At 38.6% G+C, this 20,103-nt stretch overlaps 1 protein-coding gene across 5 annotated transcripts in view; it reads right to left on the bottom strand.

The window, feature by feature from the left end:
- Window positions 1-1,776: 1,776 nt before the first annotated feature.
- The window catches only part of Fam114a2 (family with sequence similarity 114 member A2), a 35,023-nt gene continuing 16,696 nt past the window's right edge, over window positions 1,777-20,103 (bottom strand). For 3 of the 5 annotated variants that reach the window (XM_004836536.4, XM_004836535.4, XM_021240855.2), the window contains exons 9-14: window positions 18,641-18,735; window positions 11,409-11,531; window positions 10,750-10,889; window positions 8,981-9,053; window positions 5,669-5,722; window positions 1,777-3,724 (exon numbers count right to left, since the gene is read on the bottom strand). In XM_004836536.4, coding sequence (XP_004836593.1) covers window positions 3,587-3,724; window positions 5,669-5,722; window positions 8,981-9,053; window positions 10,750-10,889; window positions 11,409-11,531; window positions 18,641-18,735 — 623 coding nt within the window. In that variant the 3' untranslated portion in view covers window positions 1,777-3,586. The remainder of the gene's footprint in view (window positions 3,725-5,668; window positions 5,723-8,980; window positions 9,054-10,749; window positions 10,890-11,408; window positions 11,532-18,640; window positions 18,736-20,103) is intronic. The other 2 variants (XM_087194549.1, XM_004836537.4) reach the window with 1 other exon arrangement.

Below are 20,103 nucleotides of genomic sequence, written 5' to 3'. Positions count from 1 at the left end.
AATAAAGTAGAGCAAGCATGAGTCGGGAACCACACAACTGAGACTTGTGCCACGGAAGCAAAACTTGAAAAGATCACTTAATCCTCTGAAGTCTCATAAGCACCACAATAAAAAAGCTAATACTTGAAGTTTCTTTACCAACAGTTGATGGTGGCAGTGCAATGTAGGGGTTAAAAGCAGGAACTCTGGTATCACAATGTCTGGATTTGAGTACTAGCCCCACCTCTTGTGGCTCTATGACCTCAGGCAAGTTAGTTCAACTTCTCTGTATCTGTTTTTCCAACTGTGAGTGGGCAAGTTAACAGTACCTATCTTGTGGGGTAGTGGTGATTAAATATATGTAATTAACACAGGCAATTCACGTTCAGAACAGAATCTGGCACATAGTGCTCACTGAACATTAGCTCGCACGGCTATGTGCCAAGTACGACTGCACTTTACACCGATGATTTAATCTGTGACTGTAATTCAAGGGCTACGAGATGGAATTTATAGATAATACAATCTAATTGAAGGGAGCAAGTCACCGCTCATGGTCACAGAGCTGGAAAGTGAGGGGCTGACAATGGCTCATAACCCTGTCTTTGCATAGGTGGGGTTGCATTGCCCTGCCTCCCAGAGCCGCTGTGAGGATGAGAGAAGAGTGTATTCTGTGGCACTTTGGATTCAAAACCTCCACACATACTAGTTCCTTTTAGCTACTGGTGGTTGATGAACAGTAGATGATTCTGTCATTCTACGTACAGTAGAAATCTATCCCTTGCAAAACCACCCACCACAGAGAAGCAGCAATTTGAGGGTACTGACAGATGCTTCTGCAAACGTTTGCTGTGCTGACCTGACTACGATCAGCCAGATGTGGGACGAGCCCGTGCACCTCAGCCACAGCTCATTACAACAGAGGCTGCCTCACTACCCTTCCTCACAGGGCGCTGCAGCAACAACACAGAGAGTGTTCAGCAGAGGCTGCAGGGTCAAGTCTGCTCTAGGGGCCGGGAGCCTCATCCTCTGCATTTTGTTCCTCCAGTGCCTGGGAGGTTGTAGCCTCTCCATAAATAGGCAGAACCTAGGGTGATTCTCATGTAACAAAGCAGCCCAGACTGGGAATCACAAAACCTGGATGCAGGTCCCAGATGACCCCCTGAGCAGCTGTGTGACTTCAGGGAGTCACTTCCTGGGGAACCAAGAGATTCAACTACATGCTCTCTACAGTGCCTTACAGCTTTGTGTTCTCTGCTTGCCACAAAGCACTAGGCCATCCCTTTTCATTTATTCCTTTACTTCCTTTCTCTCTGCTTCCCTTCTTCTTCTTCTTTCCTCTTTTTCTTTCATCCAGCCAACAAGTATTTCCTACCATGTGCCAGACATTATCCCAGAAGCTGGGAACTCAATGGTGAGCAAGATAAATACAGAAGTACTTAAGTGTTCACTGATTTACTAAATGCTTTACATGCATAAGAATATTACCTTTTTTTTTTTTTTTTTTTTTTTTTTTGCCTTACCAGGGATTGAACTCAGGGCCTTGAGCTTGCGAGGCAGGTGTGGTGCCACTGAGCTAACTCCCTGGCCCCAGAATATTACTTTCTTATTTGAAACTTTTGTTTCAACAAACAAGCTGATCCATGCAGTTTGAATCACCCTCAGTGACAAGTGAGAGAGGTAAAGGAAGATCTCATTGTGCTAAACACTCAAGTCCTTCAACTGTGACATACACAGCTACATTACTATGTGAACGATTCAGATTTAAACAGGCTCAGTGAGATTCGCTGGTAGAAGTTCTGTGACAAACCATGTTTATTTCAGTTTCCAAATGTGCTTTAAAAAGTCAACCATATCGCTACATTCACAGTCAGTTAAGAAAATGACTTCTGCTTTTAGAACTAGTTTAAAGGCATAGCAATGGCCAACGTGCACAGAAAGACAAATGTGGGGCTGACCAATAGAAAGAGATGATGATGTCTCTCAATTTACAAAGGTAGGCCAGTTAGAAACTTCAATGGTGGAAAAGGGCAACATTGATTTGTTAGGGTGAAGTGATCACAGCAGACTTCCTGTGTTTTGACTTCAAAGGAAGTATGCTGAGAGGGCATTTGGATTTCTTTTCACAATTTCCTGATGAACTGACGAGGGAAAGGAATAGCTACACGTGAAGGTATTTGGGATTTTGCCAGACATTCTGATAATGAGTGAGGATGGGGTCTCAAGGAAAACATGGAGAAGTGAGCCCACTGATGTTGACAAGCAAGCATGAGGATATAGTTTTCAAACTCCCCCTATAAACTCCCTATAAACTTACCAGATGGCTTGATGACATATTCACTAAGAGGCTTATTGTTCTTGGAACTTCCTCATTTCTCAGCGCTTCATTTTTAGGGTTTTTATGGAAATGCAAAGCACGTTAAATTAAAATGCAATAAAATATTTTAATTCTTGAATTCTTGAATTTATGAAATATCACACTTAAGTGGCTACATTATATTTTAAGAATTTTAGAAGATGAGGGACAGAGCTCACAAAAGCTACTTCGATCATTAAAAACCACAAAGTTGAAAAACTTCTGTAAAAAAGAGTGAATACCAAAATAGCTTTTAGTTATTGAAGAGAACAAGAAAAGCTTGAGATCTGGAGGTTTTTAAAAGGTGGTTTTTAAAAGCATACTACACAGTACACTAAAACAAAAAAGAACAAGGAAAAAAAAGTATTTTAGAGGTTAAATCCTGTTATAAATGAATATCATTTCTACGAGTGTATGATTGACTTCAATAATACTCAAACAATAAAAGCCCATTAACAAAAGGACTTCAGCACTCCTCTGGAGTTCGCTGTTAAAGAATTTATCCTGCAAATAGGTTTTGCAAAAAATAACAACAAAAAACAACATGAAGTGACTTGAAGTGTCTGCAAACATGAAACTATTTCTCTAAATCACATTTATTGGCCTTGAATCCAGTTGACTAAGAGCTGGCTACAACCTGAAGCTTGTCATCCTGGGGTGGGAGAGTTATTTGAAGCCCAAGGGCGCTTTGCTATAGGTCATGTGACTGCAAGTATAATAGTCTAGAAAGTTCTCCTCAACGCCAAATATCTACTGAGAATTAAAGACAGGATGAAATTTCTTGAGCATTTCCAAGAATTCACATGATAATACGCAATCATTTCAGAGTTTATATATGCTCAGTTTTCTTAAAGCCACAGACCTTATTCTAGAAAGGAGCAAGTATATGACATTAACAAACCAAGCATGTTGTGAATTCTAGAACACCGAATTAAGTTGTTCTTCACTTGCTTAACAACCAGTTTTATCCATTAACTATAAATTATATCCATAACAAAATTGAGTGTTTTGCAATATATCAAAGACAAATATGCCTGAGTGACCCACTAGTCTTGGTTAAAGCTATTATTCTAGACTTTCTACAAATATTTATTTTTAAATAATTTAGTAATTATAACTGGAAAGAATAACAGGAGGATGTGAATACTTCAGCCAAGTGAAGAAATAAACTTGTACTTTAAACCTGTTCTCCTGCCTTTTTATGTGGTTGTTTCTTGGCCACCATAAATCCCAAGTGAAAACCTCTGTTCTTCAATGTTGTTCCGACAAAGGCTTCTGGACTTGTAGTTCACATGCAGGTGATTCAGTCTTGTTCTCAATGAGGGAGATCTCCAACACGGGTAAGAGTAGCTGAAAGGCATCTTGGATGTAGGATGCACTGTTTGATGCCTGGAAGGAGTGAAAGAAACAAGAAAAAAAAATCATAGTCACATAAAAAGAAAATACACTAGAATACAACAAAAGAACTAATTAATATTTGAAATTTAACTAAATCTGTAGCTTGCCAAATAAAAACAGAGACCTGACTAATGCAGTAAACTCTACTATAGGGAAGAGATAAGGATCTAGCTCATAAGATGACATAACAGCATCTGTCAGCATTTTTTTCCAACCTGCCCATCAGAAATGGTAGCTGTTCCATGGCATCCTGCTCCAACTCGGCATTCAAAGCTTATTTATTCCTTGACTGAGTGGACAGGTTCTATCAGAGCACTGTACCCAATTACCGAAAAAGGCTTCAGAAAGCTATGAGTCCTGCACCCACAGGATTCCCAGCCCATTATAACAGCTCTTCTTCCATCATTGCAACACCACCAGTGAACACGAGACAGCTGCTTACAAACAGTAATGAGGAGCGCTGCTTTCAAAGATGAAGCCGTCTAGATACACTTCTATCAGGTACAACACACGTATTTATGAAAAGTGTTACAGAGTCGTTATGCCCAGCATACCCAGACTTCATTTATATCGGATAAGCCCTCATCTTTGATGATAACAACTGTTCACTGACTTAAGATAAAAATGTATAACCTCAAAAGACAAGAATGTTTCAAATCTGTAAGCAAGAATGATCAACTACAAACAGTAATAGGAAACTCATATCAAGTGAAATGACCTCTTCTGGATTTCAGTGGCTAGTACTCCTATTTAAAATTCAGTGTTGGCATTTGATAACTCATATTCCAGCCAAAAGAAACCTTGGAGATCATCTAGCTAAACCTATTTTGTACTTGAAAACAGTAAGATTACCAATAAGGACAAATTCCAGACCTAGAATGATACAGCAAACAGGGGAGAACCAGAACAGGACTGAGCCCCTTCTTTGCAAAGTTCTTTCAAGTCTGCCACTTGCCACCTGCTAAATCACAAACTTTTATTTTTTTAAAAATTATTTAAAGGATCAAAAGAGTTCCCCTGACTACTCAAAGAAAACTGTGCAGTTAAGGAATTAAATATATTTCCTTAATGGTAATTTGAAAATAATGTAAAACCAGAGAAGCAATAGTCCAGTAGTTAAAATTTTTTTCAATTCATATTTAAAACCTATCTCTTAAAACCTGTTATCTTATCTTTCTAGACTAACTTAAGTATGTTTTAAACATATCATTACAGTCTGTGTTGTCTGCACAATTAATCTACAAGACAAATTTCTTATACCATAGAACCCAGAAACCATCGCATAGGCGGGCAATATAACCAATTACGAGATCTCTCACACCTCCTCTCCAAGGGACTTAATCCGCTCTCCTTAACTCTAACAGACTGAGGAGAATTATGTACACAAGGAATCTCTGTGACAAAATGTATAATCTCAAGGACAAGAGTGTTTCAAAAAGTAAGACTTTTGGCAAGGAAATGACAAAAAGCGTTTTGTTTTCTAACACCTCTCTACATAAACCTAAGTCCTTAGGAAGCAGCACTTGCCTGTTTGTAATTTTCAGCCCTTCATGCTTACCAGCTGGTCTCCACAAAGTGTTTTATTACTGAAAAGTGTCCATTACGTAAGTTGTCAAGGGGTAGGGACTAAATAATGACAGCCTAGGGCAGTGGTGGCAAACCTATGCACACATGCCGCAAAGGGCTGTTTGTATCACTGAAAGCTCTAAAAGGTTTGCCATCACTGGTCTCGTGCTTTTTCCATTCCACTTTACCCCACAGCTTCAACTCGATGCCTTGCAATTAATGAGCAGAGAATATACATCAAATATACACTATTTTGGTTATATCTGCACCAACATGGCCAAACTACGAATCTGGGAGGTGGATATTCAAAAACTAAAGATTTAAGAGTTAATTAACAGGGTCATAGACTTAAAAACAATTACTACAAACCTCTAGAAATACTGCAGTGATTAATGGGTTAAGGGTATCTGTCTTTTCTTTGACCTAGAAAAAAAGAAATGTGTTAGAGCATTTTTTTGAAAATTGGTAGAATAAAATCACATTTTGAAACACACACACACACACACACACACACACATAAATATATGCATAGGAAGTCGACTGAGAGGGCAAAATGTCTCCTCTGGAATATGAAAAATTTTTTATATCTTTCTGTGCTATCCAAACTGACAGTGTACTACTTTATTGGTTTTCACTGACTTTTCAAAATATCTTCATTTTGGAGAAGAGAACAGAAGAGGTATATCTCACCACAAACTTTCTAAAAACTTTAAAACAAAACATACAGATATGGAACATGTATTCAAAAAATCTCAATGGTTTTTAAGACAGGCTATGTAGAAAAGTCTCATTTCATGCAAAGAAACAGCAAATTTAATTCTCACATGTGTCAGCACTTTATACTTAACTCATCAGCTTAAAGTATCTACATGGAACACATTAAAAGATTTTGCCTCATAAGACGAATTTCAGGAATCCCAGGAGCTCTTTTAAAGAAAATATTCAGAGAAAAAGAGAACCTATATCATAGGATTCTCCCATATAGCAATAATCTAAACTCAAATTTAAAGCATTTAATTTGGGCAATGGTCTCAAAACAAATTTAGGGCCTCACAGTAACTTTGCTGCCACACTTACACTAATACATTTACTGTACAGTTATTTTCATGTGCTTGTTGAAATGCCTTTGATTTATCCTAATTCATCATTGACTTCTCAATCATCTTCCATAATTCAGACACCTTCAGTACATGTTTATAAGTCCAATTAAAAAAAAAAAACTTTAGCTTTAGTTATAGCTCTCTCATTGGCTGGTAACTATACAATATGACTCACCACTGTAAGAAGCTACTCTTTAAAAATCATGGTCAAGGGCCGGGGATTTAGCTCAGTGGTTCTGCCGCCTGCCTTGCAAGCGCAAGGACCCGAGTGCAATCCCCAGTAACAAAAAAATAAATAAATAAAAAGCATGGTCAAAATTTGGGGTTTTTATTTTATTAAGAGCTATACTCCCATTACAGGTCTTACAAGGAAGCATACTGAAGACCATAAAAAGAGAGAACAAAAAAGTGTTGTAAAACTCAGTTAGCTACAGATAAAAAGTCATGTGGAAATGCCTGGGGACCCAAATGGTCAAAATGTCCTTTTTTAAAAGGAAACAAAGATGAAGAACTCACTTTTTTTATTCAAAACTTACTACATGGGCTGGGGATTTAGCTCAGTGGTTCTACCACCTGCTTCGCAAGCATAAGGTCCCGAGTTCGATTCCCAGTACCAAAAAAAAAACCCAAAACTTACTACAAAGCTACAGTAGTTAACATAATATGGAACTTATCTAAGGATATTCCAATATAAATCAACAGAATGTAAATGAGAGGCCAAAAAATAAACCATGTAGCGATGGTCAATTCATTTTTGACAAAAGGGCTAAAACAATTCAATAAAGAAAGAAAAGTCTTTTTAATAAAAGGTGCTGGGACAAGAAGGTATCTACAAGCAAAGGAATAAAGATGGGCCCCTATACATCCCATCATAGACAAAAATTAACTCAAAATGGATCACATCTACACAGAAATAAATCTTAATGATCATAGTTAGGCAATGATTTCTTAAATACCATACCAAACACAAGTGATAGAAAAGAAAAGTGATAAGCTGAATTTTGTCAAGATTTAAAAATACCTGTGCAAAGGACACATCAAAAAAGTAAAACAACAAGCCATGGCTCAAGAAATTATGTGCACTGCTACATACAGTGGTACCTCAGTTCATGAACTTAATTCTACAATATACAAACTCATGCTGGCAATTTGGTTGCAACCAGAATCATGGAACAAATTCTTTGACCAGAATGGAAAGAATTCAGTTCGTGAACCAGGTGCCACTGTAAGTGACAAGAAGCTTGTACCCTGAAAAGATAAAGAACTCCTACAATTTAATGATACAGGAACCAACAGCCCAATTTTAAAAGTGGGCCAGCTGGGCATGGTAGCACGTGCCAGTAGTCCCAGCTACTCAGGTGGCTGACAAAAGAGGGACACCTTGAGCCCAAGAGTTCAGGGCCAGCCTGGGACATCAGTGAGACATCAATTCTATAAAGAAAAAAAAAGGACAAAAGACTTGAACAGACATTTCTCTAAAGCTACACAGATTGCCAACAAGTACATGGAAATACGTTCAATATCACTAGCCATTAAAGAAACACAAACCAAAGCCACAATGATGTACAACAGCTAAAATTAAAAACAGGTAGTAACAAGGGTTGCTGAGGGTGTGGAGAAACCGGAACCCACGTACACTCCTGGTGAGAATGTAAAACTGAGCAGCCACTTGGGAAAGCAATCTGGCAGTTACTCAATACCTCCCAGCAATTTCACTCTTACCGATCTACTCAAGAAAAATGGCTATTTACACAAAAACTCACAGAGGTTAGCAACTTGCTTCATGAACTTAATTTGTTCTTCGATTTTGGAAAAGATGGTCATGGTCCTGTCTGTCACCCAATGCAGAGTTTGCAAACAAAAACAAAATTTTGCCAAATGCCAAATGTTTGCAAACAAAAGCGCTTGTGAACCGAGAATCCACTGTATATGCATGTTTATAACATTATTCATTTCAGTTAAGAAGTGGAAGCAGTCTAAAGGTCTATCAACTAAAGGACAGGTAAATAAAGTGTGGCACACAGCCATAAAAATGGAGTAGTATTCAGTAACAAAATGCAATACTAATACAAGGTAAAACATGAATGAAACTTAAAAATATAATGCTAAATGAACATATTACACACATTAACCCTCCTCTCTAATGTGAAACTGGGTAAGGGGATAGAGCAGGGGAGAGGGTGGCATGAGGGGTTAATGATCAAAGTATGTTATGTGTATGTAAAAATCTGTATAACCAGTAAAAGAGTGAAAAAATCCATAATGCTGAGTGACTGAAACTTGACACAAAATACCACATATTCTATCATCTCATTTATATGCAATGTCCAGAACAGACATTTCATTAAATAAAAAAATAAATCATTATTTCCTAGGACTGGGGGAATATGAAGAAGGACACAGGGAGTGATTGCCAGTGTATGAGGAGGAGATGATGAAACTGTACTTGTACGTAGACACACTAAACGCCACTAAATGGCACACTGGAAACAGGTGACTTTTAGCATATGTAAACTACAGGTCAATAAAGCTGTTTTAAAAGTCAAAATGGACACTGGCCCATACGAAGCACAATTCTCACCCCAGCAGTTGTCAGGCAGGTAGTGAACTCTTCAGATAGAGAGGACAACTCTTTACACAACACAACCGTCACCCTAGAAAAGAAGGGAGAAAAGTCAGTAGGGTTCTTCTTTCCCTTTTCTCTTTCTTTTTAAAACATAAGCCATACTTAGCAACTCTGTAAGAAAACAAATCACTTCTGGTAATAAACATGACAGAAGAAAGCTTTCAAAGGTAGAAATATATCCAAATGAGCAAGCTAAGGTATTTAGAGATCCATCTGAGCAGGCCTTCATGCTACAGCAGGAAGCTCACGCTTCAGAAAAGTATTTCTTCTCAGCAATTTAAAGAGCAAAATAAAGGTGAGATGGTAGGAAACAGGGGTAGACATTTTGGATAGGGAAGGGGCCTCGGGAAGGGAGGTTGGAGGTGCGGAGGATCAAAAATGATCGAGATACTTTATCAATTCTCCCAAAAACAAATGTAATTATTATGTATCACAAACACTAATGAAAGGAAAACATTTTTGTACAAAATCCTGTAGAAAGTATCATCCTTTCAGGCTAAATCAAAGGATATCATTAAAATGCATTTTAAGGACATAGTACTTTAAAAACCCAACATTCCATTTGGAAATATAGTTAAATAAATATTCATTTGTTCATTCACTCGGCAAATACGTAAGGAAAGTCCTCTGAGTGCCAGGCACTATGCTGAGCACTGGGAATATACAAACAAGTAATGTGCCTCTCCTCATGAATTCTAAATTCTTACCACTAAAGGGGACAATGCAAACAAGGACCACACACATGCACACACACACACGTGCATGCATATACACATATAAACATACACATCTATACATATAAATGTGTGTGTGCTCTAGGTGGTGACAAGAACTACGAAAATGAAGACGAATATAGGATTAAACAAACAATGGTGGGAGGTACTATTTTAGAGTTCTTGATGAAGGAAGGTGGCATCTGAGAAAGGCCTGAATTCAGCAAGAGAATGACACAGCCTGGGAGAGAGAGCATTCCAGTGTCGGCAATAGCTACTTCCCACGGGACAGGCAGCTTCGGACTATCTCTCACCCGTCAGGGGTTAGAGATGACACCTGGTGCCCTGTATGGGCTGGTGCAAAGGGATGGTGACACTGCAGGTGAAGAGGAGCCCGGGGGAGAGCAATGGCTCCTCCTGATCCTAACACACCAGGTACTCTTACTTTTTCCCATGGAAAATTCTCTTTTAAATCGGGAGGTCTATTTAGAAACTACTGGGCTTTTCCTCTTTTGTGATTATTTACATTCTACTGTTTTTTAATATTTTTGCTCAAAATTAGCAAGACTGTCAGAAAAAGGAATGGGTGTGTAACTTATACCTGGGTCTAAATCCTGGGCTGACTACTTAACTTTTCTGAATCTATGTTCCCTCTCTTTTAAATATAAACTAATCACATGTGGGGTTTGTAAAATTTAGAACACATGAAAATCATTTAGCATGATGCCTGGCATATAACTAGCATATATTCAGTAAACTAGTAACTATTATAAAGAAATGAGATTCTTAGAATTCTTCTCTGTTTTTACTTAGACCAAATTCCATTCCTATCAAGACTAACAATCTGTTACGAAATAGTTTCCAGAGCATCAGTTAATAAAAAAGGCCAGGTTTATATTGCAGACTTACAAGAGCACAATAAGAAGAAAAAAAACACCTCAAATGAATAAAGCTTTAATGTGAATGGCAGGGATGCCAACAGCCTCCGGTTGAAGAGACAGCATTACTTACTGGGAAAGAATCTGGCTCCTTTCTGTGGCGGTCACGTCCTGCTTCTGGCCATGGAGAACCAAGGCTGCTGTTTTGTGAAACAGTTCAATTGAGCAGGCAGTGAATTCTGCTAGGGTCCGGATTGCAAATGCATGGATATCCTGGACAGGAAAACAAAAAACACGACAAAATGAAACATTAGGTTCTTTTTTTAATCTGTATGGAAATGACAATGCCTTGCAGTTAGTAGAGGCTAACAGAGAATGATCAATAAACATTCTTTTCCTCCATAGCAGTAATACAGTTTTACAGACGGGCTCATCAATACAAAAACCAGTAGAGCTCCCCTACATTTAAATGTGACTGTGTAACTGAATTTAAATGAGAAGTGTTTGGTGGCAGCTTTTGGGAACCTTCCCCATGACACAACACACATGCACTTTTTTTCTTCACTCTTCTGTTACATTTGGAATTGAGATGCTACAATCTTGGCTCACAAGGTTCAAATTATGAATAGCAGTGAAACAAACTAAAAGCTCACTGAGTCCTCTACTGCAATATCCACATCTCAAAGTTGTGAAGAGGAGGGGGAGTGGAGAGAGGTAGGGGAGGAGAAGGAAGAGAGTGGGGGAGGGAGAGGGAGAGAAGGAGAAAGGGGGGGTGTTAGTTGCTTTGCTTACCTCTATTGAATTTTTAGACACTTCCTCAGTATTTTCTGCCTCCAACTGTTTTTCTCCTTCTTTCTTCTCTGCTAATGTGTTTGTCGGAATTGCCTCGATCCATTCATAAGCAGTATTTCTTGTCTAAATGTAGAAAGATTATCATCTACCAACGACTGAATTCAGCTCACCAAGATTACTGCGCAAGATTACATTAGCATCCTGGCAGCTGGTGCTCTTGTTCTCACTGCAACATACCATCTAACCTCAGTCCTTGTCTTACTAGGTAGGAACTCTTGACAGCACTTAACACTGCTATCCACTCGTTCCTTTTTGAACATTTCTAATTCTTTGGCTTTTTAAAAAATCTGAGGTATAGTTTCCATACGGTCCGAACTCAAGAAAGGTTTACCTATGTATATGCCTGTGAAACTGCAAACCAGACCAAGATACAGAACATTCCATCAGCCCTGGAAGGTCCCCTTAGGTTCCTTCTTACTCAATCCTGCTCAAATCATGTCCTCCTCCTCCTCTTGTCCAAAGAAAACCTTATGTTTACTACAAAAGTAATCTTAAAAATGCATAAAAATGGAATCATAATTTCATTTTGAGTCTGACTACTTAGTGTACACAAATGTCAGTTCTGTTTATCCACAATGTTGCCTATATCCATTTTTCATTCTTACTTATTGCTGTGTGGTACGTCACGCTCCACACAGACCATGATTTACCTATTCTCTTGATAATGCATCTTTGAGTTGTTTGTAGTTCTCTTGGCTTTTGATCAACATTATCATGTGGTTCTCCACCTAACTTTATGATCTCTTCTTTTTTATTTTAGGAAAACATAAAACAAAATTTCAAACAAAATAAGAGAATAACAATAGTTAACACACGTGTATCATGATCTTCAAAGTAGTTACTCCGAGTACAAATCTCTCACATGTGTTAATCATACTTGGCCAGTCTTTAAACCAAGTGTTATCTGGAGTTCCTGCCTTTAGTCTCTACAGTTATCAACCTACTCCCTCTCCGTGAACACCTCCAACCATCCTACTGCAGTGCTTTTTAACTGTCCCTGACCTGCTCCTGACACAGATCCTTATTTACATCATTTCTCTTGAAACGATGAATTCCAAATGCCTGCTGCATATATGAACCAGATATCCTGCAGGCATCTCACATTCAATGTGTAGACAGTTTTCATTGTTTCCTCTTCCTACCCCCAGATTTTCCATCCTTTTATTACCTAGAGCTTTAGAGGTTTAGCATGTACCAGTGACCTGAATTGAACTAAAAGAAACATTTTAGACTTTTTCCTTCTTCAATCAATCACCAAGATGGCCTGATTTTACATAAATATTTCTTCAATCCCCACCCTCATCCCAACCACCTTTTTCTATTACCACCACTTGAGTCCAGAGTGGATTTGAACTGTTCTCCCTACTTCTGATCTAGATCATCTTAAATTTATTTTCTTCTAGTTACAATGCTACCAATGATCTGCCCAAATCCCAGAGCTAACCATTCCTCTTCCCACTAACAGTTCCTCATCAATAAGGTCATGCTCCTTCACATGATCTAACAAGTCTCCATGACCTATACCCTTACTACTTTTTCAACCTCATCTCTTAGCACTTTTCTCTTTATGATCTGATAATAATGACCTGTATCTGTGCCTATTCTTTCTACCCTCCACCCACACAGTCTCCTCCAAGTAACTTTTAAAGGCCTTCCAGTACAGTAGGCACTTACACAATTCTTCTATGAATTTCTGGAGTCCTCTGGGTATCCCTAAATTTAGTACTTAACCAGAATATCCTTAAATTAACCATGCAACAGTCTTCTAACAAACCATGTATTGTAGGATGGCTGTCAAGTGTCTTACTTGGCTTTGCAACCAGCACCTGGTACACTGTGAAAGAACATCTACTGTTTTTACCTAGATTACATACCTATCTCTTTTCTTTTTGTAGCAAGTTCTAGATTCTTCTCAGTTTTTGTGGTTTGGGTGGAAGTACTTATATCCCAAGGCTTCAACAGTTGTCAAGTGATTCAGATTTAGCTGCTAAGAATATTAGTCTCCCTGTCCTCACAAGGATTGGTTCATAGATAAAAACGTGACCACATCAAGTCAATGGACCACCCCATGATCTCGGGTAAAATTAGTGGAAAAGGAAAGCCCTCTTTCTCCTGGAGTTACTCAATTAGAAAAAGAAAATCAACCTGAAGTTGCCAGTGGTCATCTTACCATCACGTGGGAAATCTTCCCTAAGAATGAGGTCAAAACAAAAAATACAGTAGAGCCCAGGGTCAGAGAGGGACAAGTCCTGCCCCTTGATTTTTTAGTTTCTTTGGCTATGGAATTTTCCTCTTTTCTTATGTCAGTTTGATCTCAGTTTTTGTCATTTGCAAGTAAGAGAGTCCTGGTTTTTCAGGAAATGTTTATTGCCATTAAATAAAGGCATCCACTTGATTAACTTCATATAGAGAAATACAGTATATTCAGAGCTGTAACCAGGAATTCATAAAGGGCCTTGAGAGTTATACTAAATCAAAGAATCATACGTGCAGATATGGCACTGGAGTTATCTTTAAGGACCCTTACTAGGGCCACATTCAAGGCTAAAATATGAATAAGCTAAAGTAGATCCTAAGTATCTAAGCATTCATTTCACATAGGGTCCTTTCCCACAGGACATCAGACAAAACCCTTCAGAAATATTCTGGCTCCAATCTAAACCTTCCACATTACTTAAGCATTAACTTCTCAAGTTCAAAAAGCCAAAGAAAATGTACTATATAAAGATTCATAAAGCAAGAAAAGTCAAAGGGTTGAGCAAACACTGAGATATCTAGCAAGACCAGAGCACAGAATATTGGCACTTAGTTATTCATTTATTGTAGGTACTGCACACTATGCTACATCCTGGGGATTTAGGAATGAATGATCAAACTAAGCGGCTGCTCTTCTTTATTATTGTGAGGAATGCCAATTAATGAGCAAAGAAATAAACACATGCATGAAGAAAGTAAAATGGAGTAATAAGAGTGCAGAATTGGATCCATGGAGGGTGGCTCGACTTTGGGTGATGAGGAAGATCTCACAGGAATAAAATCTGAGCTGAACTCTAAGAGTAAGAAGGAATTGGGCACACCAATGTATACCCAAAGACAACAGACCTGTAGAGAATTCAGCTTGGTATATTTGGGCAAAAGAACAAAGACTGGTATGAGAATACAGAGGATGGAGGAGTATGAAAGGAGATAACATCAGAGTGGTGAGTTTTACAAAGGAAAATAGTGACAGATCCAGCTAGAATCTTATCAAGCAACTAAAGGTCCAAACAGTACATAAAATTGTTTGCAACTTCTTCATAGAGATAAAATAAGAAAAAATTAGGGATTAATTTATCTGGACTTTAAAGAAAAAAGAAAAGAAAATGGCAAAAAGGCCACATAAAAGAACAAGAATTTAACATACTGAAAGGAGATTTTTAGTAGGTATAGTACACACCTGAAGTGACCTGTCTTGTAATACATTAAGGGAAGTCATCATGAACTGCCGTCCCAACTCAGATAATTTATCATCCTTTTCCAAAATTACTGATGCTTTCTGACTGCCTGATGCAGTCTGGAACTTACCACCGGTAAGGTGTGGAGATTTAGGAATTAAAAAACATCTTTAAGCTTAGCTTCTCTAGCAACTAATTTTTCTCCAGCTCAAAAATAGTAAGGACTGCAGAAGGAATGGGATTTGCCCAAGGACATATCACATACGTCAGAATTAGAGTAAGAACTGGACTCCTGAACTCCTACTTCAGGGCTCTTCTCTCCATATCATACATATAACCAGCCCTTGATCTTTAACTATTCCACATCCTAAATCTCAATGCCCCAAAATTAAACAATCTGAAGAATGCTTTCAGGGAATGGCTACAACTATGAAAGAGATGAGCAAGCTAATACCTTTTTAAAAATATGTATTCATTAATGTAATTTCCTTGAGCATAGAAGTTATGTCTTTCTCACTACTGTTTCCCTAGCACCTAGTAAATTATCTTGCATAATGAGGGTTAACTGAACATGTTTATCGAATATCAGCATGTATCAGGCTACCTCCTATGGGGTCATTAACAGTGAGCATTCATTCCCAATGTGTCAGGCGCTTTGTAAGAATTTCGTGTCCATTAAGGTTTTCAATTCTCACAAAAACTCTACATTATTCCCACCTCACAGACAGAAAAAGGAAAGCAAAGAGAGTTTAGCAACTCGTTCAAGGTCACACAGAAAATGAGAGAGCAGAGCTGGACTTTACCAACCAATTATGCATAGATCCTGACTTTAAGAAAGTCAACATTTGGGTTGGGAGGTAAGATACATACATTTTTAAAAACTGATCTTTTTATAAAAACACGTATGTAAAAGTTTAAGTGAAAAAATGCTAAGGAAAAGGGAAGTATATAGTATATTACTTTTGTTGTAAGAAGATAAGAAAATACACATGCAGAAGGATACGCTACAAAACACAAAAGTTTAACATCTAAAAGAGGAAAATGGAGAAGGAAATTAGGAGGGAATGATGCTTGTTTGAGTATATTTTTTGTACAATTCTGACTTTTGAAAGTATGCTACTACTCTATATATTCAAAAATTAAATTAACATGGGCGACAGCAAATAAATCATAAATTCTTTTTTGGTTGACTTTGAAGCAGTATGGACAAAGCAATGAAACTATTTCAGATGCATTTTATGATTAAAGAAATTTGCTAACATTAGAAGATAAGATTCTTACTGCAGAAGGGAGAAACAAATGTGTAATGGGGAAATGCAAGAAAGAACCATATAAAAATGGAGTAAAATTGGAGTTACCAGTGTGAACTCCTGGTTTCCAAAATGTGTATATGCATACATGTAAGCGCATCTATCTACATATGTACATGCACATGAATGTAAATACACACACACATACACATACAGGTGTGTGTGCATGAGTGTATTTCCTCATTCTGCTGACTAGGCCTAGAAGCAAAAATACTCCAGTAACGATGAAGACACCTAGTCCCCAGTCTTGATCTGCAATATTAAAAAGAAATTCACTTCTGAAAGGAATAGTCAATTCCAGGATTGGACACAGAAGGTACAAGACGAGTTTATAATATCTCGTTATGCCGGAAAGTAAGGGAGTACCCCCAAATGATGGGGGCGCATCACAGCGAAGTAGCCTGAAGACTAATCTGAATATCAAAATAAGCAAGAACACTGATAAAGTGCAAACCACTGGGGAAAAAAGTAGAAATCCACAAAATCATACCAATAACAGACAAAAAAAGAACCAAAAGGGGAGCGCTCTTGACTACAAGAATGCTGACAGCCAACTGGCAAAGGGGTGGGGGAGTGCTCAGGTTAGAAAAATATCACTTTAGGGCTGGAGATTTAGCTCAGTGGTGCCAGCACCTGCCTGGCAAGCACAAGTTCGATTCCCAGTACTGGGGATAAAAAAAAAAAAAACTGAGAAAAAAATCGTTTGCAATCTTCACAGTAAAGATTGGTGCAACAAAAAGCATGAATAGAAGCTAAATTTATGAAGGAAATTATGATGAAGAATGGGATATTTGTAGCCTCTCGCCACAGAAAGCTGCTAGTAGCAAAGGAAAAGGAATCATAACTCTACAGAGAGAAATCACACGACACATTACGAATAAGGCACAGGTGGAAATCAAGTGCCTTAGATGTCGTATCCTGGAAAGGACAGGCTGTTATTTACAGAGCATTTGGGCCAAGAAATGCATAACCTAACTTTAACATGAGAAAGGACCAGACAAAGCTTGAAAATAAGGAATGTCTATTATTACAAAGGGGGGAAGGGGATCCTCAAAAACATCAATGCCATAAAAGAAAGGTTGAGGAATTATTATAGATTAAAGGAGACTAAAAGTACGTGACAACTAAATATAATTTATGGCTACAGTGTTAAAGGAAAAAACTTGATATGAAAAACATCATCACTGAGTCAGTGAAAAAGCTTGAAAATGGACACTGATTAAATAAAAGCATGGTATTAACATTAAACTTACTGAACTATACTGTGGTTATGTAACAGATATCTGTATCCCTAGGAGACACTGAAATATTTAGGAGTAAAATAATCTAACGCTTACAAATACTGTCTGGGTATCTGTGTACTTGTAAACACAGAGCACAGGTGTAAGCACAAGTGCTTCAGCAACTGAGGGCAACAGCTGACCACAGTGACTGTGCATAAAAGATATATGAATGTTGTTTGTACTATTTATGCAACTTCCAAGGTTGATATTATTTCCAAAATAAAAACAAGATTAAAACAAAATGGAAAGTACTTATGGTGAAGGGCTACAATTGAATAAGGTAGATGAGCTGCTGAGGAATAGTCAGAAACGTTTTCTTGGAGAATACAGCATTTTCATGGGGCACAAGAGATTGGGGAGAAACACAAAGCAGCATATTCCATACCCTGGAATGTGGGAGAAAAGTTACTGTACTGACTTCACAGTGACTACCAGCTCTCTCCGGCCAGGAAGCAGTGTGTGCTGCTGCTGACTAATCGGAAATGTTTCTCAAGGTTGAGAGAGGTGGGTAGAGGCAGGAAGCAATGCACGACCCAGTGAATAATGGTCCATGAGCTGGCACTGCTATATACGCTGCTCAAGCACTGCGATGGAAACAGGCCTTCCCTACCCACTCTGAGCTCTGACAGAAGTCTCTCCATGTTCCAGATGTATGAAGACAGTTCAGGAGTCATCACCAAAGACCATGGCTTGGGCCATGGGACTCTCATTTCCACATGCTAGCTGGTAACTGTGTGAGTCACTAGACTCTGGAAAATGGCAGCCTCCATCCAGCACCGTGTGGACAGAGACCACATCTAGTCTGAATCATTCAGAGCCAAGACCTGTGAGGCCTTGTGAAACATGGTCAGCGCTGCCAACCTCAAATGACCATACTGGGACCTAAATTAAGCTCCCAGACAAGCAAAGCATCCCAAATGAAAGTAAGTGCTGGAAGAGATGAAGGCTTGGAGGGGGACTGGGAAGTGGACATGGGTTCAGCATACTCATATATAGGACCAGGCGGCAGGCAGATGGTGTAGAACCCCATTTCTGGGTGTGTTGACTCTGGTGACAGTCTAGCCAGAAATGTATAATCTTATGTTCTTTATCTACTAAATTCTTACAAATAAAATAATGAAAATCACCAGGAGGGGGTAACTTACCCTGGCAAGTTTCTCTGGTTTGGAAGAGACGTGCAGATGGGAAAACAGCTCTGTTATCTCTTTGGTAAAATCTTCATCCCCTAAAAAACCAAGTCCTGTGTAAAACATTCCAGAAAGACTGCTGAGGATCATGAGGAAGGTGAGGAGGATGCAAAGGGTAGCAGTAGCAGTACCAAGGGTAACAATAACGACGATGTAGCAGCAGCTGTTGACAGGAGCACAGTGCCGTAGTGCTTACAAAATCCTTTTGTGTACATTATATCAAAGAATCCTTTCAGTGGGCTTGAAGAAATGAGGACCTGAAGAAATTAAGGAGTTAAACCTTGCTCCTCCAGCTCCCCATGCTCTTTGTGTTACAACCAAGATGAATGGAGAAGTAGTGAAGGTAGAGTACCAAGCAGGTACAGGGCTTCCAAGGAAATAGAATTTAAGTTGGGATAGGAAAGAAACGTTTCAGGCAGAAAAAAAAGTGCAAAGATTTAGGAGTGAAAGAAAGCATGGCAAAAAGTTTGATATGGTCAGTATCTACTATAAGAGGAGGACTGAAAAGGAGCAAGAAAGCTGAGTGGGATCCAGACAGTAAAGGGCCGTATAAACCATGATAAGGAACTCAAACTTTATAGTCAGGGAGTGAGGAACCACTGAATCATTTTAAGCAAAGACAGGTATGGCCAAATTAAATTATACAAAGATCACTTTGGCTGCTGAGTGGGAAATGGATCAGATGGGGGAAAAAAAGGGAGGCAAAGCTGAGGCAATAATCCATGATACACATAAGAGATAGTGGTGGATCAAGAAGAAAAAAGGAAAGAGAATCCAGAATGTTGGAAGGATTGTAAGGAAACTGTTGGAATCAGCCTGATAATAAATGGCAGGTAACATGCAATACCTACACTTGAGAAACATACAAGCGAATCAGTGAGTCAAGGACAAAACACAATCAACACAGCTGAATAAATGCCAAGAAATGCTCTTTCCCTCTCTACATATATACCTTTACCACTCTTCCTTCGGTCCAAGGCCTGGTCTAGGGCTTCTCTGCAATATGGAATGCAGAATAGAACTCAAGTACACAGGAATCTTCTAGTACTTACCATCAAGATGTGCGTGTAGATGTCCATGACTTGCAAGGGCAAATTATGACTGCTGCATACCTGGCAATTCCCCTTAAAATCCCCAAGGGAAAAATATCTCAGCTCTTCTCTCTCCATCCACTATAATCTTGTCCCTCTCTCAAGGCAAAGAAAATAATTTACTGATCTTATAACTTGGTTTGGGAAAAGCTGATCTCACTGATATAACTCTGACCATCCCAACTCATCTAAACAACTCCTAATGCTATTCTACTAGGAAAAATCTAAAACCTGACTCCTAGGTAGGCATTTTATTTTCCCCACTAAGCTCTAAATTATTTAAGTTCAAAGAATGAATATGACTCCGTCAGGGGATGAATATACCAGAAG

The sequence above is a fragment of the Heterocephalus glaber genome, unplaced genomic scaffold (assembly GCF_053883595.1).
Source record: "Heterocephalus glaber isolate CG9 unplaced genomic scaffold, H.glaber_assembly_v1.0 deba00001606, whole genome shotgun sequence".
NCBI classification, from domain to species: Eukaryota; Metazoa; Chordata; class Mammalia; order Rodentia; family Bathyergidae; genus Heterocephalus; species Heterocephalus glaber.
Note: the sequence above shows the minus strand (reverse complement) of the source record. Positions and strands in the feature narration are given on the sequence as shown.